We start from the raw sequence: 26,364 nt of genomic DNA, 5'->3' as shown, positions 1-26,364 counted from the left end.
TGGGGGAGGAGCCACAGAGTGGGGGAGGGGCCATAAAGTGGGGGAAGGGTCTGAGAGTGGGGGAGGGGCCATAGAGTGGGGGAGGGGTCAGAGAGTGGGGGAGGGGCCATGAAGTGGGAGAGGGGTCACAGAGTGGGGTAGGGGCTACAGAATGGGGTAGGGGCCACAGAATGGGGAAGGGGCCATAAAGTGTGGGAGGGGCCACGGGGTGGGGGAGGGGTCACAACCTGGACTCGGGGGGTCAGGGCAGTGACCTCGGGGAGGGGGAGGGGTCAGGGCGTGGGGTAGGGGTCTCACCTGATCCCGGGGCTATCGGGGTCATGGCGGGGCCGAACCTGGTGGGGACACCCAAGTTTTTCCCAAATTTCCCCTCATTTTTCCCAGTTTTTCATCCATTTCTCCCAAATTTCCCACTCTTTCCCCAATTTTCCCCCCATTTCCCCCATTTTTCCCAAATTTCCCCATTTTTCTCAATTTTTCCCCATTTTTTTTCCAAATTCCTTCCATTGTTCCCAAATTTCCCCCATTTTTTCCCATTTTCCCCAAATTTCCCCCCATTTTTCCCAACTTTCCCCAATTTTTCATCCAATTTTACCCAAATTCCCCCATTTTTTTCTCAATTCACCCCATTTTTCCCAAATTTCCCCATTTTCCGCCATTTTTTCCCAATTTTTTCCTAAATTTCCCCTAATTTTTCCCAATTATCCCCCATTTTTCCTGATTTTTCACCCCTTTTCCCCAAATTTCTTACTTTTTTTCCCAGTTTTCCCTCCATTTCCCCTCAAAATCCCCCATTTCCCCAAATTTCTGACTTTTTCCTCAAAATTTCCCCCGTTTTTCCACATTTTCCCGGATTTTCCCCCAGTTTTCCTAAATTTCCCCCCATTTTTCCCCATTTTTATCAATTTTCCCCAAATTTCCCACTTTTTTCTCAATTTTTCCCTCATTTTTCCCAATTTTTCATTGGTGTTCACCAAATTTCCCACTTTTTTCCCCAATTTTTCCCCATTTTCCCCCAAATTCCTGTTTTTTTCCCCCCATTTTTTCCCACTGGGGAAATTTGGGAAATTTGGAAAACTGGGGACCCAAAAATCCAAGAAAATGTGGGGAAATGGGGGAAAAATCTGTGAAAATGTGGGAAAAATGGGGGGAAAATTAGGAAAATGGTGAAAAATCTGGGAAAATGTGGGAAAATGGGGAAATTGCGGAAAATTCTGGGAAAAATGTGAGAAAAATCCGGGGAAATGGGGAAAAATGGGGGAAAATGTGGGAAATTCTGGGGAAAATGGGGAAAAATCTGGGAAAATATGGAAAAATGAGGAAAAAAAGGGGGAAAATGGGGAAAAATGTGTGAAAATCGGGGAAAATGTGGGAAAAATGGGGGGAAATCGAGAAAAAATCCAGGAAAATGGGGAAAAAATTGGGAAAAAACTGGGAAAATGGGGAAAAATTGGGAAAAAACCTGGGAAATTCTGGGGAAAATGGGAGAAAATCTGGGAAAAATTGGGAAAAAATGGGGGAAAGGGGAAAAAATGGGAAAAATCTGGGAAAATAGGGAAAAAATGGGGGGAAATGGGGAATATTCTGGGAAAATCTGGAAATCTGGGGGAAAAAATCTGAGAAAAATGGGGAAAAATCTGGGAAAAATGGGGGAAAATGAGGAAAAATCTGGGAAAATGTGGAAAAAATGTGGGAAAAATCATGGAAAATGGGGGGAAATTGGGAAAAAATCCGGGGAAATGTGGGAAAAAAAGGGGGGAAATCTGGGAAAATGGGGAAAATAATTGGGAAAAAATCTGGGAAAAAATGGGAAAAATGAGGAAAAATCTGGGGAAATAGGAGAAAATCTGGGAAAATGTGGGAAAAAATTTGGGAAAATGTGGGAAAATGGGGAAAAGTCCGAGAAAACGAGGGCAAAATGGGGAAAAATCTGGGGAAAATGGGGAAAAATCTGGGAAAATGTGAAAAAATTGGGAAAAACTGTGGGAAAATGGGGGAAATGAGGAGAAATCCGTGAAAATGGGGGAAAATGAGGAAAAATGTGTGAAAATGGGAAAAAATGGGAAAAAAATCCGGAAAAATGGGGAAAATCGGGAAAAATCAAGAAAAATGGGGGAAAATCTGGGAAAATGTGGGAAAATGTGGGAAAATCTGGAAGAAAATCTGGAGAAAAATCTGAGAAAATGTGGGGAAAATGGGAAACAATGTGGGAAAAATCTGGGAAAATGTGGGAAATTCTGGGAAAAGTGGAGGAAAAATCTGGGAAAAATCTGGGAAAATGGGGAAAAAATAGGGAAAAATCTGGGAAAACCTGGGAGAAATCTGGGAAAATGGGGACAAACTGGGGGGGAAATGCTGGAAATTCTGGGGAAAATGGGGGGAAATGGAGAAAAATGGGAAAAAATCCCAGAAAATGGGGAAAAATGGGGAAAGATTTTAAAAAATGGGAAAAAATCTTGGGAAAATCTGGGAAAAATGGGGAAAAATCTGGGAAAATCTGGGAAAAATGAGGAAAAATCTGGGAAAATGTGGAAAAAATGGGAGAAAATCCAGGAAATGGGGAAAAATGGGGAAAGATAAAAAAAATTTTGGAAAAATGGGGAAAATATGGGAAATTCTGGGAAAAATCCGGGAAAATGGGGGAAGAAATCTGGGCAAATCTGGGAAAAATGTGAGAAAAAATGGGGGAAAATGTGGAAAAAATGGGAAAAAAAAATCTGGGAAAATCTGGAGAAAAATGTGTGAAAATCTGGGAAAATGTGGGAAAAATGTGGAAAAAATGGGGAAAAATCTGGGAAAATGGGGGGAAAATCTGGACAAAATGGGGAAAAATCTGGGAAAATGGGGGAAAAATGGGAAAAAATCTGGGAAAATGTAGGAAAATTGGGAAAAATCTGGAAAATGGGGGGGAAATGGGGAAAAATTCAGGAAAATGTGGAAAAATGGGGGGAAATCTGGGAAAAATGGGGAAAATGGGGGGAAATGTGGAAAAATGGGGAAAAATGTGGAAAAACTGGGTTAAACTGGGAGGAACTGGGAGAAACTGGGCCAGAGGGAAAGGGATGTTGCCATGGAAATGTGAGCCCGCCCCTCCCCCACCCGGCCCAGGGCCCACGGGGGGGGGAACTGGGTTAAACTGGGACATACTGGGAGGCACTGGGGGGGACACTGGGAGTTACTGGGAGCTACTGGAAGCTACTGGGGGGCTCACTGGGGTTACTGGAATGGACACTGGGGTTACTGGGAGCTACTGGGGGGGTCACTGGGGTTACTGGGAGTTACTGGGAGCTACTGGGGTGGACACTGGGGTTACTGGGAGTTACTGGGATGGACACTAGGATTACTGGGAGTTACTGGGAGCTACTGGGATAGACACTGGGGTTACTGGGAGCTACTAGGAGCTACTGGGGGGGTCACTGGGGTTACTGGGGGGATCGCTGGAGATACCGGAGGCATTACTGGGGTAACTGGGAGCTACTGGGAGCCACTGGGAGCGGCCCATCCCCCTCCCTCCCCAAGGTCACCCCAAGGACACGGAGGGGGGGAGGGGGGGAAGCCCTGCCCCCTCCCAGTCCCTCCCAGTCCCTCCCAGTTCCCTCCCAGTCCCTCCCAGTACCTGAACTGGTCACACTGGGAGCAGCTCCAGGTTCCCCCTCCAGTTTGGGCCCCCGGGGCTATTTTTGGAACCCGATGATGTCACTGGGGGGGAGGGGCCTCGAGGGGGCGGCACCTCCCCTCTCCCTTCCCAGTACAGACCAGTAAGGGACCAGTAACGGCCCCAGTGGGGGGGGCAGGGGAAGGAGGGAACACTGAGGGTGGGGATGGAGCAGGATGGTCCTTGAGCATGGGGGAAGGGCAGGAGGTTCCCTGAGGGTGGAGGAAGGGCAGGACCGTCCCTGAGGGTGGGGGAGGGGTAGGCGGGTCCCTGAGGGTGGGAGAGGGGCAGGAGGGACCCCGAGGTGGGGGGAGGGGCAGGAGGGTCCTGAGGGTTGGGGAGGGGCAGGGAGGGACCCCGAAAGTGAAGGAGGGGCCCTGAGGGTCCCTGAGGGTGGGGGAAGGGTAGGAAGTTCCCCGAGGGTGGGGGAGGGGCAGGAGAGTCTCTGAGGTTGGGGGAGGGGTCCTGAGGGCCCCTGAAGGTGGGGGAGGGGCAGGGAGGGCTCCTGAGAGTGGGAGGGGTAGCAGGTTCACTGGGGGGAGGGGAAGGAAGGGACCCTGAGGGTGGGGGAGGGACAGGAGGGACCCTGAGGGTTGGGGAGGTGCAGGAAGGGGGGGGAGGGGCTTTGGGGGGGGCCCTTAAAGGTGGGGGGAGGGGCTGAAAGTGGGTCCATCATTGGGAGGGGACACGCCCACCCAAAACCCAGTAAGTCCCAGTTGAGCTCCCAGTTCAGGGAGGGGGAGAGGATGCAAAAGCCACGCCCACTTGCAGAGGCTATGGCCACCTTGGGATGGGACACGCCCACCAGGGAGAGACCACGCCCAACTAAAGAAGGGACACGCCCACCCCCAAACCACTAAGTCCCAGCTGAGTTCTGCCTTAACTGGTCCTTACTGGTCCCACCACCCCATTCCGCGTTCCAGTGACCCGTACTGGTCCATACTGGTTTATACTGGTCTATCCTGGTTTATACTGGTCTGTACTGGTCTGACCTTGATGGAGATGCTGAAGTGCCCCCAATCCCCTTAACTGGTCCTTACTGGTCCCACCACCCCATTCCGTGTTACAGTGACCCGTACTGGTTTATATTGGTCTATACTGGTCCATACTGGTTTATACTAATCTATACTGTCCTATACTGGTCTGTACTGGTCTGATGTTGACGGAGATGCTGAAGTGCCCCCAACCCCCTTAACTGGTCCTTACTGGTCCCACCGCCCCATTCCCCGTTCCAGTCACCTGTACTGGTCCATACTGGTTTATACTGGTTTATACTGGCCCATACCGGTCTATACGGGTCTATACTGGTTTATACTGACCTGACCTTGATGGAGATGCTGAAGTGCCCCCAACCCCCTTAACTGGTTCTTACTGGTCCCACCACCCCATTCCGTGTTCCAGTGACCCGTACTGGTTTATACTGGTTTATACTGCTCTACCCTGGTTTATACTGGTCTGTACTGGTCTGACCTTGATGGAGACGCTGAAGTGCCCCCAACCCCCTTAACTGGTCCTTACTGGTCCCACTGCCCCATTCCCCATTCCAATGACCCGTAGCGGTCTGTACTGGTTTATATTGGTCTATACCGGTCTATACCAGTCCATACTGGTCTATACTGGTTTATACTGGTCTGTACTGGTCTGACCTTGACGGAGATGATGAAGTGCCCCCAACCCCCTTAACTGGTCCTTACTGGTCCCACCACCCTGCTCGCTGTTCTAGTGACCTGTACTGGTCCATACTGGTCCATACTGGTCCGTACTGGTTTTTTACTGGTTTATACTGGTCTATACTGGTCTACACTGGTCTATACTGGTCTATAATGGTCTGACCTTGATGGAGATGCTGAAGTGCCCCCAAGCCCCTTAACTGGTCCTTATCGGTCCCACTGCCCCATTCCCCATTCCAGTGACCCATATTGGTCTATACTGGTCCATACTGGTCCATACTGGTTTATACTGGTCTATCCTGGTTTATACTGGTCTGTACTGGTCTGACCTTGATGGAGATGCTGAAGTGCCCCCAACCCCCTTAACTGGTCCTTACTGGTCCCACCACCCTGCTCCCCATTCCATTGACCCATACTGGGTCGTGGTGGCAAGAACCCCAGCAGGAGCCAGGTGGGGTCTTCCTGCCATTGGATGAGTGCTCTGGGAGGTCAGGGCTGCTCACAGATCCAGATCACAGCAGCACATTTCCAAGAGCACTGTCAAATGGGAAGGGCAAAGCACAATTATTAGGAAGGAATGGAGCTTTTCTCAGTCAGTGTTTCCAGTTTCCTACTCCTGAGGAATCTGGGGTTGAGAAATGGAAAAGAAACTCTCATGTTGGACAAGTCACTGAGACTCCTGAGCTGTAACTTGGAATGCACAAGTGCTTCTGTAAGCAACTTCCTAAAGTGCTTTCGGTCTCTGCTCTGCTTTTGACAGAAGCAGCATCACTTCTGCTGGATCCATCTGTTTTTTCTTTATCTGCCCTTTTCCACCTGCCTGAGGTTTCTCTCAGGTCAAAGTGAGAGCACAGACATTTGGATGGAGTGCTGACAGGGAAGTCATGAATGGATTTCTGATGTTGAGTCTACTGTTTTGAAATCAGAAAATGTGGTGCTGAAGTCATCGTTAGCCTTTGAGAGGGAAACAGGAGAAAAATCGGATAAACTTGTTGCTAAAAATGAGCTGCTTCAAACTGAGGTTGACCACCTTCAAAGTCTTGTTGCGCCAGAGTGCAGAGAGAAAACTGTTGCTAAAAAAACAGGCTCCTGGTTTGGTCAGGCAACTTCATAAACCAGTGTCTTACCCTGGCATTGAGACTTGGGAAACCACAGAGAACCCTGATTCTAAGTCTCAGGAGAGAAAGAAACAAGGAGAATTTGAAGTTCAACTGATGTTTCTAGAGTCTCCCAGCTTTCCTCACATTAATGAAAATAGACTGAGTGATCCCTGTGATAATGAACAAAGGGAAGATTATTCTTTACCTCCCTCAATTTCCTTTGTGCCTGATACTGAATCCACTAAAAAACCTTGGACTCAAAAAGAGAACCCGACCCAGAAAACAACTCCATTCTGATTCAAGTGGTTAAAGAGCAGAAGCATTATGGCGATAAACCTGGACAAATTAAAAGCCAACCAGTGAAATCCTATCAATATATCACATACCTTGGGATTCCACTTTGTTCTCCTCAACAGTTAATACAATTTCCAATGGATATGGGGACAAAATGTTCGCAGCAAAATGCCAAAGATGGGATTAAAACCCAGACGAAAAAGAATTAAAATCACTGGAGAAAAAGAAGAAACCACTCTTCAACCAAGAGCTTCACCCTGTTACTGTTTTGTTGATATTACCTTTTTGCTTTTTATTCTAATAATCATATTGTATGTTAAAATTTGGATGATTAAGAAACAGTCGGCTCACTGATTACCCCCATCAATACTAGACGATGCCCGCAGTATACACCCGTCCCAGCCCCTCCAGGAGCCCTCAAATCCCATCCTGGTCCCACAGGACACTCCCAACTTCCCCTCAAACACTCTGAGGTCCCCAGATTGACTTCCAGATCCAGAAAACTCTTGCTGCCTGCCCATGGAGTGCCCAGTGTGGCCCACCAACTGCACCACAAAGCCAAAGCTTCCAGGCTTTCTTTCCTGGGAATTAGGGCTGTTCTTTCCTGTTTTCAGCCATGCCTCCCAACTGATAGCCCAACTCCCAAACTGCTAGCATGCCTGTTGATACAGAATTGTTAAAATAAACCTTGCCAGTATATGTTTTCAGACACCGATTATTTAGTGTCGTTTCACTTTAATCCACCCCAAGGGAATTATTAATAAAAACCTGAGTTACCCCCTCTCCCCTTTTCCTGGGGCGGGTTGTAACACCAATCAGCACTGACTTCACCCAGTAGGCATAGCAAAGGAAGTTTCCTTTTGGTTTAGGGTTTAGTGTTAGGGTTAGGGTTAGGGTTAGGGTTTAAGGGTAGGGTTAGGGTTAGGGTTAGGGTTAGGTTTTGAGTTAGGGTTAGGGTTAGAAAGGGTTAGGGTTAGGGTTAGGAAATTTAGGGTTAGAGTTAGAGTTAGCAAAAGTTAGGGTTAGGGTTAGGGTTAGCAAAAGACAGGGTTACTGTTAGGGTTAGGGTTAGGGTTAGGGTTAGGGTTAGGGTTAGGGTTAGGGTTAGGGTTAGCGTTAGGGTTAGGGGTATGTGTAAGGGTTAGGGTTAGGAAGAATTTGTCTCAGTGCGCGATCTAACAATCGCGGTTTTAGCCCATTCTGGACACGCAGCGTTGCCCAATAAGCCCCTCTCAGACTATAAGCCCGATTCATTGCCCACCGCTGTCAGAATCTTTTGTTTTTTCTCTTGGGTCTCTGCTTTTGCTGTTGCTGTTCAGTTGCGTGTCTGGCAGAATACCCACCGCCGTCCAGTATGTACTCTGCTTCTATAGAGCACTGTCCCCTAACCCCAACATTGAAAGAGAGACTGGAAGCTATGCGCAAACCCTGTTCCCTAACCCTAACCCTAACCAAGAGACTGCAAGCTATGCGCAAACCTTTTTCCCTAACCCTAACCTCAAAAGTGAGAATGCAAGCTATGCGCAAACCCTTTTCCCTAACCCTAACCCTAAAAACGAGACTGCAAGTTATGCTCAAACCCTCTTCCCTAACCCTAACCTTAAAACAGAGACTGCAAACTATGCGCAAACCCTGTTACCTAACCCTAACCTTAAAAAAGAGACTGCAAGCTATACGCAAACCCTTTTCTCTGAACCTAACCTTAAAAAAGAGACTGCAAGCTATGCGCAAACCCGATTCCCTGACCCTAATCCTAAAAAAGCGAATGCAAGCTATGTGCAAACCCTGTTCCCTAACCTTAACCTTAAAAAAGAGAGTGCAAGCTATGCACAAAACCAGTTCCCTAACCCTAACTTTAAAAAAGAGACTGCAAGTTACTAGGGTTAGGGTTAGGGTTAGGGTAAGGGTTAGGTGTTAGGGTTGGGGTTAGGGTTAGGGTTAGTCAGAATCTGTCTCAATGTGTGATCTAACTATCGCGGGTTTACCCCATTCCAGGAACGCAGTGGTGCCCAATAAACCCCTCTCGGGCTACCGATTCAGTGCCCACCGCTGTCAGAATCTTTTGCTTTTTCTCTTGGGTCTCTGCTTTTGCTGTTGCTGTTCTGTTGCGTGTCTGGCAGAATACCCACCGCCGTCCGGTATGTACTCTGCTTCTATAGAGCACTGGCCCCGCCCACTGGGTGGAGTCAAGAGGTGGAGTCCGTGTTGATTGTTCTGCGTCACTGGCTCTGCCTACTGGGCGGAGTCAGTACTGATTGGTGTTACAACCCGCCCCAGGAAAAGGGGAGAGGGGGTAACTCAGGTTTTTATTAGTAATTCCCTTGGGGTGGATTAAAGTGAAATGACACTAAATAATCGATGTCTGAAAACATATACTGGCAAGGTTTATTTTAACAATTCTGTATCAACAGGCATGCTAGCAGTTTGGGTGCTGTCATACCACAATGTGACACAGAGATAACCTTTGAGGGGGGAAAGAAAATGCATAGGGGAGAGAAAGGCAGGATAAGAGCAAGGGAGAGTAAGAGAAAGAAAAGCTGAGAGTGGACAGATGTATATAGTCACCGCCCACAGGGTCCAGCGATGCTTCCATGTCTGTTAGTTGAAGTGGTGGCCTTGATCTGCCGGGGGTGAAGGAGGGAAGTCCCCATACTCCAAGAAGTTATGAGTTATAGTCATGATTAGTGTCACGGACCATGCCTCGAGCCTCCAACATCTCGAGGGTTGCAGTGTCTCTTCTAAGGTTAGGGAACAGGCTTTGGGCATAGCTTGCAGTTACTGTGTGGACCAATTGTCAGAGACTGAAATGGTTAATGATTTATGCATTCTAGGAGACTTTTCAGGCTTTTGACTTGCATGATACCTCTGATGAGCAGTCGGGCCCCTCCCTCCCTCCAGTGCTGACGGTGTGAAACCCTGAAAAGGCAAGAGCTGAGCTTACAGGCTTTTGACTGTTGATATATCTGATGAGGAATCAGGCCCCTCCCTCCCTCTGCTATGAGATGTTAGGGTTAGGGTTAAGGTTAGCAAGGGTTAGGGTTTAGGTTTTAGGGTTTACGGTTTGGGGTTTAAGGTAGAGTTAAACCATCATTTTCGGGGTATGGGCCCAATAGCTTAATTAGCTGACCTTACTAGAAAATAATATAGAGGGAGTATAGAGGATTTTGATTCCTTTAGTGTAGGTTCGATTCCTACTTTTCTAAAATTAGGAAATGAGAGGATTGGTATACCTCTATGTTTACTTTATCATAGTAACCCTTTTGGATTCAGGCACATTTCCTTGAGTGTCTTAGGTAGGGGGGTAGGCCTGCATAGGAGATAGGAAGGCTGGTATGCCATAGGCATAAGGCTAATGTTAGGGGTAAGAAGTTTTTTCAAAGCAAATGTATGAGTTGATCATATCGGAATCGAGGGTAAGAGGCGCGGATTCATAAGAATCCTGCGGAAAGGAGGAGGGTTTTTGTAGCTAAAGTAGGGGGAATGAGTTCTTGAGGGAGATTAAGTGAGCTGGGGTTTAGGAATAGAATGGTTGTGAGTGCATTTATTAGTATAATATTAGCATATTCGGCAAGAAAAAACAAGGCGAATGGCCCTGCAGCATATTCTACGTTGAACCCTGAGACTAGTTCAGATTCTCCTTCTGTCAGGTCAAATGGAGCGCGGTTTGTTTCGGCAAGAGTGGAGATATATCATATTATTGCTAAGGGCCAGGAGGAGAAAATGAGGTAGAGAGGTTCTTGAGTTGTAGCTAGGGTATTGAGGGTGTAGTTACCACTAAGGATAGGATAATTACGGATAGGAGAATAATGGCTAGGGTAACTTCGTAAGAGATAGTTTGTGCGACTGCTCGGAGGGCGCCGATTAAGGCATATTTTGAGTTAGAGGCTCACCCTGATCATAGAATTGAGTAGACTGCCAAGCTAGATAGAGCTAGAAGGAAGAGTATGCCAAGGTTTAGGTCAGTAAGGGGAAAGGGTAGGGGAAGTGGTGTTCAGATTGTAATTGCTAGGAGAAGGGCTAAGATAGGAGTAGATATAAATAAGTAAGGGGATGAAGTTGATGGACGAATTGGTTCTTTAATGAATAGCTTTACTCCATCTGCTATAGGTTGTAAGAGGCCAAATGGTCCTACAATATTAGGCCCTTTTCGGGCTTGCATATAACTTAGAATCTTACGTTCAACTAGGGTAAGAAATGCTACGGCGATGAGGATGGAGAGAGCATAGGATATTGATATAATAAAGTAAGTGAGGGTTAAGTGAATTGTCATGTGGTTTGTGTTGGAGCTAGGGAGAGGATTTGAACCTCTGGGTAAAGGGCTTAAGCCTTCTGCATTTGCCAATCTCTGCCACGCTAGCGGTCCTTTTCTAGGAGGGGGTTATGGTGGAGCTCTTAGTAATTTAGTTGGGTTCATTACTGGGTGCGAAGGCGTGCTTGTGGCATAGGCCTTACTTCTTCGATCCTTTCGTACTAGAAGGAGTTGTAACATAGATAGAAACTGACCTGGATTACTCCGGTCTGAACTCAGATCACGTAGGACTGTTAATCGTTGAACAAATGAACCCTTGGTAGCGGTTGCACCACTAGGATGTCCTGATCCAACATCGAGGTCGTAAACCTCCTTGTCGATGTGGGCTCTTGAAGGAGATTGCGCTGTTATCCCCAGCTGGGGTAGCTAGGTTCATTAATCAATTATATTGGGTCTGGTTACTATTAGCACGTTGATGGGTAGTTCTTGGTTAAGATGGATTGTCTGATATTTGGAGGTTAAGTTTGTCTCCAAGGTCGCCCCAACCAAAAAATGCACACCAGCAAAATCCCGGGGGAGTAGGCCCTGTGGGTGAGTATTGTTTATGGAAGTGGTAGCAGATTTTAAAGTTCCACAGGGTCTTCTTGTCTTATGGGGTTATTCCTGCTTTTGCACGGGAAGATCAATTTCACTGATTATCTGTAGGAGACAGCTAAGACCTCGTTAAGCCATTCATACAAGTCCCGATTTATGGGACAATTGATTGCGCTACCTTTGCACGGTTAGGATACCGCGGCCGTTGAACGAATTGTCACTGGGCAGGCTTCACCTTTAATACTTGGTTTGTTAAAGGCTATGTTTTTGGTAAACAGTCGGGCCTTGGATTTGCCTAGTTCCTTTTACAGATTTTAATCGTCTTTGGGGGCGCTCCATAGGTGGGTTAACAGAGTTTTGGGTATAAGGTCTTGTTAAGGTTAAAAAATATCCTGTGGATTGTTAATAATGTTGTAATGTAAGCTTGCGCCATAGAGGGGATCCCTAGTTACTTATTTTAGCATAAATTCTCTTATTTAATATAAGTTGGCCTACTGGGGAAGAGGGAGTCATGAGGAAGTTTAGATTTTTTTAGGTGAGGAGCTTTGACACATTCTTTAATGGTGGTTGCTTGAAGGCCCACAATTAAGCTGTAATTAAATTTATCCGCTAGGGGAGAGTGTATTCTTTTTTAAAGGAACTGTACCTCCTTTAAATAGCCCTTAATTCGCTTCATGTGGGTTGAGTGTAGTCCTGGGAGGTGAATTAAGAGGGAACTAAGATTCATTTCATAGGCAACCAGCTATCACCCAGCTCGATTGACTTTTCACCACTACTAACGAGTCTTCCCACTCTTTTGCAACAGAGACGGGTTTGCTCAGTAGATAGCTGCTCGTAAGTAGCTCGCTTGGGTTTCGGGGAAGCAAGCTTAAATTGGCGTTTTGCTTGGGTAGTTCTCGCTAAATCATGATGCAAAAGGTACAAGGGTTGGTCTTTGCTATTTATTACTTGGTTTGTCATTACTATTTCTTTCTTCCCTTACGGTACATGATCTCTATTGCGTCTTGAGTTTACCTTTCTATTGCCTATACTAGGTTGAGTGAGAGAATGTTTTGATTTAATGGGTAGTATTAACTTAGTTTATATGTAATCTGGTAGAAGAGCTAGAGTTAGGCTTCAAGGCGATCTGATATGGAACAGATATCTTTCAGGTGTAAGCTGAATGCTTTAGTTATAGCTACGTCTTGGTAGACTAAGTGCACCTTCCGGTACACTTACCTTGTTACGACTTGCCTCATCTCTAGCTTAGGGGTTTATTATAAATAAAATTAATCCTAGCTTGTGAGGAGGGTGACGGGCGGTATGTACATGCTTCAGAGCCAGCTTAAAGGAGGCATTATTATCCTGCTTTACTGCTAAATCCGCCTTTTAGGAGTGATTTCACATTCCTTGTCGTGAGGTATTCTATGCTAGAAAATGTAGCCCATTTCTACCATCTCATGAGCTATACCTTGACCTGTCTTATTAGTGGGATGTTGCTGTTGTGCCCACTGTTAAACCCTCAGTTTAGGGGTGGGCTGACGACGGCGGTATATAGGCTGATTTGGCAAGGGATGGTTGGGTGTATCGTGGGTTATCGGTTATAGAACAGGTTCCTCTAGGTGGGTTTGGAGTACCGCCAAGTCCTTAGAGTTTTAAGCGTTTGTGCTCGTAGTTCTCAGGCGGATGCTTAAGTGGTGAAAGCATCGGGATTTAGGGCCAGGCATAGTGGGGTATCTAATCCCAGTTTGTGTCCTGGCTTTCGTGGAGTTTTGTTGATCATGAAGCTAAGATCATTTCTATGGGAGTATTGGATGCATCTTGTGCTTATAACAGCTTGGTTACATTTCAGTCTTAGTTGAAGTGATAATGAAAAACCACTCTTTACGCCGTATAAAGTTAATTTGGGTTTCTTGTGTGACCGCGGTGGCTGGCACAAGATTTACCAACCCTGGTAAGTTGCCTTAACTAAGTCAAGTTTACACTTATTGCTTAATATTAATTACTGCTGAAAACCCGTGGGGGTGTGGCTAGGCAAGGCGTTTTGGGCTACAATTGGAGTGGTGTGCCTGATGCCTGCTCCTGCTGTCTTTTTAAGGTGCTGAGGGCATTTTCACTGGGATGCGGATACTTGCATGTATATATTTGGCAAGAACTAACTGTAAGGTTAGGACTAAGTCTTTTTTGTCCTTGGGTATGTGTAATAGCCGTCTTAACATCTTCAGTGTTATGCTTTATTGTAAGCTACAAGGACTAAGGCTGTTATAGGCATAGTGATTATTATTGGGGCTTGTTTTAGTTGTAGTAATAGTTGCTATTGATTTAGGATTTGTTTAGTGGTTGGAGAAGTAGTTCTAGTGGATAACAAAAATGTGTTGTTGAGAAGTTAGTAGAAAGGGGCAGGATTGTAGTGTTGTGGGTGGGTTTGTTAAGGTTTTATGTTCTTGTAGTTGAAATTACAACGATGGTTTTTCAGGCCAAAGGTCTTGGATAGAGGCCAAGCAGGAATTGTTATGACGTACTTTATACTATTTTTAAGTGTTAGTTTTATTTTGGGAGGACTAGCAGTTGCTTCCAATCCTTCTCCATACTATGCAGTAGTGGGGTTAGTGTTGGCGTCTATTGTAGGGTGTGGATGGTTAATGAGTTTGGGGGTGTCTTTTGTATCACTAGTGTTATTTCAGGTATATTTAGGTGGGATGTTAGTGGTTTTTGTGTATTCGGTTTCATTGGCAGCAGATCCATTTCCTGAGACCTGAGGGGACTGGCAGGTTGTTGGGTATGGTGCTGGGTTAGTTTTAGTGTTGGGGGTTGGGGTGTTTATTATAGGACTATCTGAGTTAGAGTGGTTAGGGATAAACACAGTGGATAGTGGGGGTGTTTTATCTATTCGGTTGGATTTTGAGAGAGCGGTTATGTTTTCTTCTTGGGGGGCGGGACAATTTTTAATTACGGGCTGGGGTCTGTTGCTGACGTTGTTTGTTGTGCTAGAACTTGTACGAGGGTTGTCTCGTGGGGCAATTCGGGCGGTTTAAGGAGGTGTGGTTCAGAGAATAGTTTAATGAAAATGCCAGCTTTGGGAGTTGGTGATAAAGGTTTGATTCCTTTTTTTCTGAAGGGTTGGAAAAAAGTTTGGGACCAACTGTTAAAGGTCTATGTGGGTGGAATATTAGTTAGAGTAGTGGGGGTGATTAATTGGGGAGGTAAGAGGGTGAAAGGAAATGATGGGGTAGATTAAAGTGTAAACAAACAACTGAAGAAATGAATGATGAAAGGAAATGATGGGGTAGATGAAAGTGTAAACAAACAACTGAAGAAATGAATGATGAAAGGAAATGATGGGGTAGATTAAAGTGTAAACAAACAAATGAAGAAATGAATGATGAAAGGAAATGATGGGGTTGATTAAAGTGTGTTAAAAAAATTTAACAAATTGATGATGCAAATGTCTTAATTGGAAAATTAGGGGAATGGAAAGTTTGTAAAATTTGAAATTTTTGTTAAAAAATTTAAAAACAAAAATTAATGATGAATAGAGGGAAAGTCCCTAGATCATTGCAAAAAATGACAAAATTTTTGTAATTTTTTGTGAAATTGACGACAAAAAATATGTCTGGCGTGCATTAATTAAATTGCAACTTGATGAGAGACGTAATGGAAAAACCAAGCCAACAGCACGTGACAGTGCATCAGTGCAACAGTATGAGACCAAATAACACTTGAAACCATATCATTAATTTTCACGCGAAAGTGAGAAAACCGCTCGCCGACCATAAGGGGTACATGTCAACCATATATGGGAGCCCCCTGGCGGAGCACTCTGAAGGGCTTATTGAGATCTACCCCAAAAAAATAAACCAAAAGTTTAGAAGAGAGAAAATGCCGCAATCACGAGGTCCAGGTTGGCCGAGCATCCCCAACCATTAGTAACGGAGCGCAAGTTTAGGAAAATTAAGCAAGTTATGGCCCTGACCGAGGAACCAGAGGTGACAAAGAGCAAGTTATGAGAGTGGGTTATTGGTGGAAAGGGAAAGAATACACCTGAAGCTGGACATGATAAACATTACTAACGCCGGGTTGCTGGTTTCTCGTGAGGAGTACGACTAATAAATAACCCAGCACTTCTTGGTTGGTACATAGAGCAAGTGGTGAGTGGTCCATGGACCATGGATTTTAGGTTCTGTGACGTTCCTCGTATTGAGAAGGATTTTATGCGAAAATTAGCAGTTTTAGGTTTTAGTTCGTTTGGCGGGATTATTCCTAGAACATGACATGTTATGTCCTTGTGTGGGAATGTGCCTAGATCTGTGAATGACAAGTTTTGGATTGTATGGGAGATAGTATGGAAATTTGGATGGTTTTTGCAATAATAGTATGTCAGATTTTCCTACATGCATGTTATGTCTAATGTGGTGGAGGATGCTATGCAAAGTAATACATACCGTAGGGTATGGGGGGAGGGGGGGGCCCTCCCCTTGATGTACGTGTTGATTGGAAAGTTGGGGGGTGCTTGGATATTTTTTGGAAAACTCTAAGAAGGGGGCGGCCTTCAGTCTTTGGTTTACAAGACCAACGTTTTTTATAAACTATTAGAGTGGTTAGAGGTTGAGTATCTTATTTTCTAGGAGACTAGTAATGGGGAATAAGATGAGAATGATTGTGAAGTAGGTAGTTGAGGCGAGTTGTCCGATGATAATAAATGGATGTTCAACTGGTTGGCTACCGATTCATGTAAGGATTAAAAGATTTGTTACTAGGATTCAGAATAGAAGTTGGGAGAGAGGTCGGAAGGTTGTAGTTCGTTGCTTTGACATGTGGAGGAATGGGGCTAGAAATAGAATTAAGACGGAGGCGGCTAGGGCTAGGACTCCTCCTAATTTGTTGGGGATTGATCATAGGATGGCATATGCAAATAGGAAGTACCACTCAGGTTTAATGTGGGGAGGTGTTACTAATGGGTTTGCAAGGTGTAAAATTTTCGGGATCTCCTAAGAGGTTGGGTGAGAATATGGCAAGTGTTATTAGAGGAATGAGGAGGAACAAAAGGCCTAGAATATCTTTTATTGAGAAATAGGGGTGAAATGGGATTTTGTCGCAGTCTGAATAAATACCTAGGGGGTTGTTTGAGCCTGTTTCGTGTAAGAAAGTTAAGTGGATGAGGGTGAGACCTGCAATTAAGAATGGGAGGAGGAAGTGGAGGGCAAAGAACTGGGTAAGTGTAGGGTTGTCAACTGAGAATCCTCGAGGCTCAAGCTCATTCTACAAGTGTTTGGCCAATGTAAGGAATTGCTGAGAATAGGTTAGTAATTACTGTAGCGCCTCAGAATGATATTTGGCCTCATGGGAGGACATATCCTACGAAGGCAGTTGCTATTAGAGTTAAGAGGAGAATAACTCCTGTGTTTCAGGTTTCTTTATATAGGTAGGAACCATAGTAGAATCCTCGTCCAATGTGTAGGTAAATGCATATGAAGAAGAAGGAGGCGCCGTTTGCATGGAGGTTTCGGATTAGTCAGCCGAATTGAACATTTCGGCATGTATGGGCGACGGACGTGAATGCCAGGGTGATATCCGCTGTATAATGTATTGCTAGTAGGAGGCCAGTGGTGATTTGGATTGTTAGACAGATGCCAAGAAGAGATCCAAAGTTTCATCAGGCGGAAATGTTTGGTGGTGTTGGGAGGTCAATTAAAGAATTGTTGATCATTTTTAGAAGGGGGTGATGTTTTCGTAACTTAGGGGCCATTAATTCTTAGTTCTGTGTAAATAAGATTATAATTAAGATATATAGAGCGAAGGATCCTAGATAGGTTTTGATTAGTCCGGAGTGTAGAGTAGTTGAGATTTTGGATACTTTGAGTTGAAGGGTCGCTAGTCCTTCTGGGCCTATTTTTTTATATCAGGATAGGTCGATTAAATGGGATGCAATGTTCTGGCCGTTGTTTAGGAGTTTAGTAGAGCTGAGGTGGTGTATAAGGGGGTTAAAATATCCTAGAGTGCTGGAGAAGTTTATAGTGATATTTTGTTTGGGGGCAGAGAAGGTATGTGTGAGTTTTGATAGTTCTAATGCCAGAATGATACCTAATGTTGTAATAATGATAGCAGTGGTTTTTGTGACCAGTGGTATGGTTATAGGAGGGGTTTTTGTAGGGGAGATATAAGAGGTAATTAATAGACCAGCCATAATACTTCCGAGAGCGAGACGAGTAATTGGGTTTGTGACTGCTGGGTTGTTTTCATTGATGGGAGTAATGGAGGGAATCCGGGTGTAGTCAGTTTGTACTAGTAGGGCTATACGTAGGCTGTAAGTTGCAGTAAAAGCTGTAGCTACGAGGGTTAGGAGGAGTGCTCAGGTGTTTAGATAGGAGGTGTTAAGACTTTGGATAATGAGATCTTTTGAGTAAAACCCTGCTAAAAATGGTGTTCCTATGAGAGCTAAATTTCCGATTGTCAGGCATGAGGTAGTTGTAGGGAGTAGTTTCTGTAATCCTCCTATTTTTCAAATGTCTTGTTCTCTGTTAAGGCTGTGAATGATAGACCCAGAGCAAAGGAAGAGTATGGCTTTAAAGAATGCATGCGTAGAGATGTGTAGGAAGGCTAGTTTAGGTAGATTTAGGCCAATAGTGACTATTATTAGTCCTAGTTGGCTGGATGTAGAGAAAGCAATAATTTTTTTGATGTCATTTTGGGTAAGAGCACATGTAGCGGCAAATAGGGTGGATAGGGCACCTATACAAAGGCACATAGTTAGGGCAATTTGGTTGTTACATAATATGTGGTGAGTGCGAACAAGTAGAAAGATTCCGGCAACTACTATTGTGCTGGAATGGAGTAGGGCAGATACAGGGGTTGGCCCTTCTATAGCTGCTGGGAGTCATGGATGCAGGCCAAATTGGGCGGATTTACCTGTGGCGGCTAGGATGAGCCCTAAGAGAGGGAGAAGGGATATTTGGTTTGGGGAAGATTGCTGTTGAATTTCTCAAGTGTTTATTGAGGATGCTAGTCATGCTATGCAGAGGATTAGTCCAATATCCCCAATACGGTTGTAAAGTACGGCTTGAAGTGCAGCGGTGTTGGCTTCTGTTCGACCGTGTCACCATCCAATCAGGAGGAAGGATATAATTCCGACTCCCTCTCAGCCGATAAATAAGAGGAATATGTTATTAGCGATGATTAAGATGAGTATTGCAATGAGAAAGATTAGAAGGTAAAGAGAGAATATTGTGGTGTGGGGTTCTGAGGCTATATATCGTGTTGTAAATTGAAGAATAGATCATGTTACGAATAGTGCAATAGGAAAAAACGTTAAGGAGTATTGGTCTATTTTAAGGCTAAAAGGGATTTTGAAGTTGGCAATAAATTTTCATTCTCAATAGAAAGTGGTATTTTCCATATTTAAGTAGATGGAGAGGATTATGGGAATTAAACTAACTATGAAGGAAGTTTTAACAGTGTGTATGATGGTTGTTGGAGAGTTTAGGTAGTTTTTGGATAGGAGGGGGAGTAGGATGGGTATAGAGAGGGTAGCCAGGGTCAAGAATATAGAGGTGTTGAGGATTAATGGGAAGTCCATTACTTTTACTTGGACTTGCACCAAGATGAATGGCTCCTAAGACCAGTGGATTGCTATTATCCTTTAAAAGTAAGGGGGCTGAGGTCTTAGGCTCAGATGCAAGAGTTAGCAGTTCTTGTTGGTTAAACCTCCCCTCGGCAGGCAAGAAGAGTTTAACTTCTATTTTTAGGATCACAGTCTAATGTTTGGTTTAAAACTATGCTTGCATGTGGGAATTCCTGAGATTAGCTCTGGTTTTAGGATGAGGAGGAGGGAGGGTAGGATATGAAGTGTTATAAGGAGATGTTCTCGTGTATTTGAATTTTGGGTGGTTGTAATATAGGTTGGAGTTGGACCTCGTTGGGTTATAAGGAGTATGTAGAGGGTATAGGCTGCAGTTAGTAGAGTTGCGGCTCCGGTTAGGATAATGGTGAAGGTGGATCAGTTGAAGAGTGCAATTATGATAGTTAATTCAGCTATCAGGTTAGTGGTAGGAGGAAGGGCTATGTTTGTTAGGTTGGCTAGGAGCCATCAGATTCCTGTTAGAGGTAAAAGGGGTTGTAGGCCTCGTGTTAGAAGGAGAGTACGACTATGTATGCGTTCATAGTTTGTATTAGCTAGGCAAAATAGTATGGAAGAGGTGAGTCCATGTGAAATCATTAGGATTATGGCCCCTGAAAAGGATCAGTGGGTTTGGATTATTGTTGCGGCAATGACTAGACCTATGTGGCTTACTGAGGAGTAGGCGATTAATGACTTGAGGTCGATTTGGCGTAGGCAGATGGAGCTTGTCATTAGTGCCCCTCATAAGGCTAGGGTTAAAAATGGGTAGTAGAGGTAGTCTAATAGGGAGTTTGTAATTATTGAGGTACGCATAATGCCGTATCCCCCAAGTTTGAGGAGGAGCGCAGCTAGGAGTATGGATCCTGCGATTGGTGCCTCTACGTGGGCTTTTGGGAGTCATAGGTGTAGTCCGTAAAGGGGAGCTTTCACTATGAAAGCGAGCAATAGGGCTAGACTTGATATGAGGCCTGTTCAGGAGTTTGTAAGAGATGAGTGTGAAAGTTTTATTATAGTGATGTGTATAGTTCCTGTTTGGGTGTGAAGATAGAGGATCACTACTAATAGGGCAAGAGAACTAATTAGTGTATAAAATAAGAGGTAGATTCCAGCACTTAAACGTTCTGGTTGGCTACCCCATCGTGTGATTAGAATTAGGGTAGGGATTAGGGTAGCTTCGAATGCGATATAAAATAATATCAGTTCTAAGGCTGAGAAGGCCAAGATAATGAATGGTTGGGTGAGGATTATGGTTATGGTAAAAATATACTTTCGTGTGGGAGGTTCTTGTTGAAGGTGATTTTGGCTTGCCAGGATTATAAGAGGTAGAAGTCAACAAGATAGAACTAATAAGGGGGATGAAATTTGATCAGTTCCAAGTCATGGTGATAGGTTTTTGCTAGGGTAATAGGTTGAAGGAAGTCATTGTAAGCTAGCGGTTGCAATTAAGAGGCTGTGCGAGGTGACATTGAGTCATAGGAATTTTGGAGGAGATAGGAGGGTTATGGGGAGTAATATGATTGTAGGGAGAATAATTTTTAACATTGTAGAAGGTTTAGATTGTGTAAATGATCCGATCTGTGAGTTCGGGTGGAAGCTACTAGGACTGCTAGACCGGCGCCTGCTTCACAGGTTGAGAATGCTAACATAAGAATGGGCATTAAGGTGGGGGATGTTGTTTGGGTTTGAATAGGTCATATGGAGAGGGCAATGTATATTGATAGTATTATACTTTCTAAGCATAGCAGGGCAGAAATTAGGTGTATTCGATGAAAGTCTAGTCCTAGACTACTTAGGGTGAAGGCAGAGTAGAAGCTTAAATGCAGAAAGGTCATTGAGAAAGTCACGGGGTAGGACTGTGGTTTGTTGAGCCGAAATCAACTGTCTTTGTGTAGAGGATTGGTTAGAAATGCGAGGACATATGAACATGGCTAAGGCTATGGATGAGCTGCTAAAGTATAAGACTACTGCTAAAGTATAAGCAGTTTTCACTAGGCCCATGAGAAAGTTTGAGATAGCAGGGCCTTGGGTATTCTAAATTGAGCTGAAAAACAGGAGCTAGGCATTACCAAAACAAAGGCACTTAATGAGCCACCTGTGTAAACAATGGAAAGCAGTTAAGATGATATCACCACCTAACTGAGTACCAATAATGAGTCTAATTTCTGTAATATTAATGAACCTATTATAGAGTGTATATTAAGCTACTGTCAATCTACAATAAACGAAGTTCCTGGATTCTCACATTGAGGTGTCTAGAGCTTTCCGTCGCGACATCTTTGCTAGACTAACTTTCTGAAGTTATTCTGCTCATTCTAAGCCCCCTTGAATTCATTCATAAATTAGCCCTAGTGCGAGGAGGAGAATGACTGTGGAGGTTCATGTTAAGGTAGTGAGGGGGGAGAGGAGTTGAGTAGCCCATGGGAGGGGCAGTAGGAGGGCAATTTCTAGGTCGAACAAGAGGAATAAGATTGCGACAAGGAAGAATCGGATTGAAAATGGGAGGCGGGCAGAGCCCAGTGGGTCAAAGCCACATTCGTATGGGGATAATTTTTCTGAATCTGGATTTATTTGAGCTAATCAAAGGTTTAGTGAAGTTAAGATAATACATAGTGATAGAGAAATTGTGAATATAAAGAGGATGATGTTAATTGCCTTTCTCTGGTTTTGATCCAGATTTTAGAGATTGGAAGTCAATTGTAATTAATATACTAGAAGGGCAAGATCCTCATCAATAGATTGTTATGTAGAGGAACAGTCAGACAATGTCAACAAAATGTCAGTATCAGGCCGCTGCTTCAAAGCCAAAGTGATGGTTGGATGTGAAGTGGAATTTTACGAGGCGGAGGAGGCAAATCAAGAGGAAGGAGGATCCAATGATTACATGGAGACCATGAAATCCTGTGGCGACGAAAAAGGTTGATCCATAGACTCTGTCGGCAATTGAGAATGGAGCTTCATAATATTCTATTGCTTGAAGTGCTGTAAAGTAGAATCCTAATAGGACGGTTATAAGTCGGGCTTGGGTAGCTTGGTTCCGATTGCCCTCTGTAATGCTGTGATGTGCTCATGTGACAGTGACTCCTGAGGCTAGGAGGATAGCAGTGTTTAGTAGGGGGACTTCTATTGGATTGAGAGGTTTGATTCCTATAGGAGGTCATTGTCCTCCGAGTTCTGGAGTGGGGACTAAGCTGGAGTGGAAGAATGCTCAGAAGAATCCTAGGAAGAAGAATGCTTCGGATGTAATAAATAAAATTATTCCGTAACGTAAGCCCTTTTGGACTGTAGGGGTATGGTGGCCTCGGAACGTGCTTTCTCGTACGATGTCATGTCATCATTGGAGTATCGCTAGGATTATAGAGAGTAGGCCTAGGAGTAAGAGTTGGATAGAGTTGTGGTGAAATCATATGGCTAACCCAGAGGTAGTGAGGAGGGCGGCTGCTGCTCCAAAAATGGGTCAAGGGCTTGGGTCTACTACTAGCATGACTTTAAGATGATTTCTTCTCAATTTTTTGATTTATTTTTCTACTGCCAGGTCTGAGAGGGGCATCGTGGAACCAAAGGAACCCTGAGACATTTCAGAATCCCACATGTGTTGGGTCTGTCTGAGCTGGAGTTCATTTTCTCACTGCAGGCGTCACAGTGCTGTGCTTTGCATTGGGAGCTACAAAGGGGTTAATCACACCAGTGCTTTGGCAACTGCTGAGCAGGGCTGGTGCAGCATCTGCATTGTCAGCTTCGTCCCCTGAATCGGGGGCAAGATCATGGGAGGCGATACAGACAGGTCAGTTGAGCCAAATGGACCGAAGGGACATTGCAGAATATATGGCGTCAGCTCAGCTACAAGAGCTCAGGAAAGGAACAGGAAAGGGGGAAAATCCATTTTTTTACAATACATGCCGTTCATTTTCTGTGGCCATGCTTATTAAAATATCATCCATGTATTGGATGATTATTGCAGAGGGAAAACTTCTTCTGACGGGTTGAATAGCATTTGCAACTACTGTTTGGCATATGGTTGGACTGTTCTTCATCCCCTGAGGGAGAACAACCCAGTGATACCTTTGCATAGGCTGTGAGTTGTTTAATGCTGGAATAGAAAATGCAAACCTTGGGGCATCCTCGGGGTGCAGGAATATGGTGAAAAAGCAGTCCTTTAAATCAATTATTGTCAGAGGCCAGTTCGCTGGGAGCATAGCAGGTGAGGGTAATCCTGGTTGCAATGCCCCCATAGACTCAATGACTGCGTTTACTGCTCTGAGATCCTGAATCATCCTCCATTTGCCAGTTTTTTTGGGAATGCAAAATACAGGAGTGTTCCAGAGACTATTTGTTGGCACAATGTGTCCTGCTTCCATTGTTCCTCTACAAACATCTTTAAATGTTCAAGCCTTTCTTTTTTCATGGGCCATTGGTCTACCCAGACCGGCTGGTCACTTTTCCAGACCAGCTTAATCGGTGCTTGGGACGGCTGACCAATGGCCCCTATTGAAAAACCTGGCTGCTTGCAGGAGGAATTTGCATTACTGTGCCAAACTGTGAAAGTATATCACGTCCCCACAGAGAGCAAGGGATCGGGGCTATGAATAGAGCTACCTTTGCTACTTGCCCCTCTGGTCCCAAGACAGTGAGTACTTGAGCACTCTGTCTGGGTCTTTGTGTGCCTCCCACCCCTTGAATGGTTGCAGCTGGGCAAACAGTAGGCCAGTCAAGTGGCCATTCGGAGTCCTTTATGATGGAAACATCGGCTCCCGAATCCAAAAGGCCTGTAAATCGGTGCCCATTAACCTGGCACGTCATGAGCGGCTGTGCTGCTGTGATGGCTGCTGCCCAGTAAACTTGTGGTTGTCCCGTGCTGCCAAAGGCCCCTGAACCCCGCTCCCTCCCCCCCTCCCCTGCAGGCGACGTACTGTAGAAGGGGATTAACTGAGCAAGCTTCTGTCCTTTCGGGATGAAGCAGGGGGGTGAAGGGGTCCATGCCATTATCAGAATCTCGCTATGAGAATCCGAGTCTATTACACCTGGCAGCACAAACAAACCCATTCTGGTGGTAGAGGACCTTCCAATCAGCAGTGCATGTACCCCTGGATTAAGGGGACCCCGATGTCCAGTCGGGATTAGCACCACCTCAGTGGAAGTTATGAGGACTGTGTCCCTGTTGGATAAGTCCAGCCCAGTGCTGGCTGATGTGACGGGGCACAGATCGCTGGCTGGGGTGCAGGGGTACAGAGCGCTGGCTGAGCTGGGGGGGCACAAATCGCCAGCCTGTTCCCCTGTGTCGCATGTGATTGCTGTACCGGGGCGTGCGACAGCGCCCCTCGCCTCCAGTTTTTTGGCATCCTCCTTGCTTTGGGTTGCTTTTGAGGTGCCAATGCTAGAGGTTTCTGAGGGCAGTCCCTTTGGAAATGGTCAGGGGTCCCACAAATGAAACAACCATCTTTGGGTCTGGCCCCCTGCTGTGTCCTTAACTGAGTACTCAGTGCTACTGCTAGCAAATCTGATTGATGTGTTAAAGAACCCACCTCTTGGCAGGCACGAACTAATTCTGAGATACTGCAAGTTTCCCTCTTAGGAAGGGTTTGCAGAACTCTTTTACAATCCACATTAGCATTTTCGAAAGCCAGTCTTCTACTAAGGATTTCCCTGGCTTCCTCATTTTCAATCTGCCTATCCAGAGCAGATTGTAGCCGATCTAGGAATTTTGGGTAAGGTTCTGTTGGGCCCTGTATTCTTTTGGTAAATGACAAGTTTGCATCTCTGTCTGATGTAGGTAATTTTCTTATTGCCCGCATGGCATGTTTTGCTATTACCTCGTATACCTCTCTATTGGAACCGGTTTGAGCATCTATGGAACGATAGTTCCCATCCCCTGTGAGTTGGTGTGCTGATACCCCTGCTTGCGGGTCATTAGCGTAAGCAGAACAGATTTCTCTAAAATCGTTCAGCAATACATTGTATTGTGTGTTAGAAAGGCTTATTTGTAACAAGGTTCTCCAGTCATGAGGCATGAAGATGTATGTGGAACTTAGTGACTCTAAAAATGCAAGCGTGTTAGGGGATGATACACCAGTTTCTCTCATTAACTGTCTTAGTTCTTTGGTTAGTTCATGTGGTAATGGTTGGAACCTGCGGCTTTGACGTGGACCGATAATTACTGGACGTGCTTGTATAACTTATAAGTCCCCAGTACGCAATGCCTCTTCTCTGCATAAAGCCCACCTATCAATTGTACCTTCTCGGTATGTTGCTTCATCCCTTGCCGGCGGAGCTATCCCGAAATCCCCCTCCTCCTCCCCCCATTCCTCCCATTCCCCCCGCCCCCGCAGCTCCGGCGAAAGCGGCTGTCTGTGGGTGGGTGGTGGTGGTGGTTGGGGAGTACGGCGCGGGGGCGGGGAAGGACGGGTCGGTGTCCGAACCGCGTGGCAGGCGAGATGGTGGTGCCCGCTCCTGGGCGCGTACTCGGCGTTCATGCGCGGGATGGGTTGGCGAGTAAGCTGGGCTAGCCCCCCCACTCCCGTCACGGGACCCCCTGCTGCTGTCCCACTGACTGGAACCTCGCATCTGGGGCCCCGCTCCCTCCCGCCGGTCCGTGTCCCTTGGGCTCCCGGTTCCCTTCCCCGGAGTTGAATTGTGAACGGCTCCCCCCCCTCCCCCCGCCGAGCTTTGTGAGTTCAAACTGCGGCGCGTAAAAGTGGGGCTGCTGCTTGCAGCCTGAGTGGGGGTGTATGTGTTCGTCATTCTTTGGTGGGATCTGCTTAATGCAGTCATTATAGCTTGCCAGGCTGGGTAAGCATTGTTTGCTTGGGAATCCCCTCTCTGAGCCTTGAGTTTGATAAGATTGCCTATTTTGTCCCATATGTGAATGTTGAGGGCTTCAACCAGAGGTAGTTCTGGTACGGCTGCTTTAATGAGCCGCACCAACTCTGATAATTCAGCCCTTGTAACCTGACCATAGTAAGGATTCAGCAGAGCAGCCAGTGCTTCTGTGTCCCGTGATACTTCGTTAGGGAAAAAGTTTCCCATGTTACCTTTGTGTCTCGGCGCTGCTGGGGTGCGCTGCTGAAGAGGGTCTGTCGGTTTGTTGATTTGTGTTGGCTCACTGTCGGTTGGGCTGTGGCGTCCCGTCGGCGGCGGCTGATGTCCCGGTGCAGGCGGCAAGCGGCAAGCGGCGGCGGCAGGCACGGGCAGCTGTAGCGACGGACGCGGGGGCT

At 45.6% G+C, this 26,364-nt stretch overlaps 1 protein-coding gene across 2 annotated transcripts in view; it reads right to left on the bottom strand.

Moving 5' to 3' along the window:
* Positions 1-1,144: 1,144 nt before the first annotated feature.
* LOC127473568 (DNA-directed RNA polymerase II subunit RPB1-like) overlaps positions 1,145-26,364 on the bottom strand; it is a 172,122-nt gene continuing 146,902 nt past the window's right edge. The window contains exons 1-2 of one of the 2 annotated variants that reach the window (XM_051793348.1): positions 2,312-3,197; positions 1,145-2,259 (exon numbers count right to left, since the gene is read on the bottom strand). In XM_051793348.1, the coding sequence (XP_051649308.1) occupies positions 2,101-2,259; positions 2,312-3,145 (993 nt within the window). In that variant the 5' untranslated portion in view covers positions 3,146-3,197 and the 3' untranslated portion in view covers positions 1,145-2,100. Of the gene's footprint in view, positions 2,260-2,311; positions 3,198-26,364 lie in introns of those variants that run through there. The other variant, XM_051793347.1, reaches the window with a different exon arrangement.

This window comes from Manacus candei, unplaced genomic scaffold, assembly GCF_025592945.1.
Source record: "Manacus candei isolate 608988 ecotype Guabito, Panama unplaced genomic scaffold, ASM2559294v1 h1tg000036l, whole genome shotgun sequence".
Classification (NCBI taxonomy): Eukaryota; Metazoa; Chordata; class Aves; order Passeriformes; family Pipridae; genus Manacus; species Manacus candei.
Note: the sequence above shows the minus strand (reverse complement) of the source record. Positions and strands in the feature narration are given on the sequence as shown.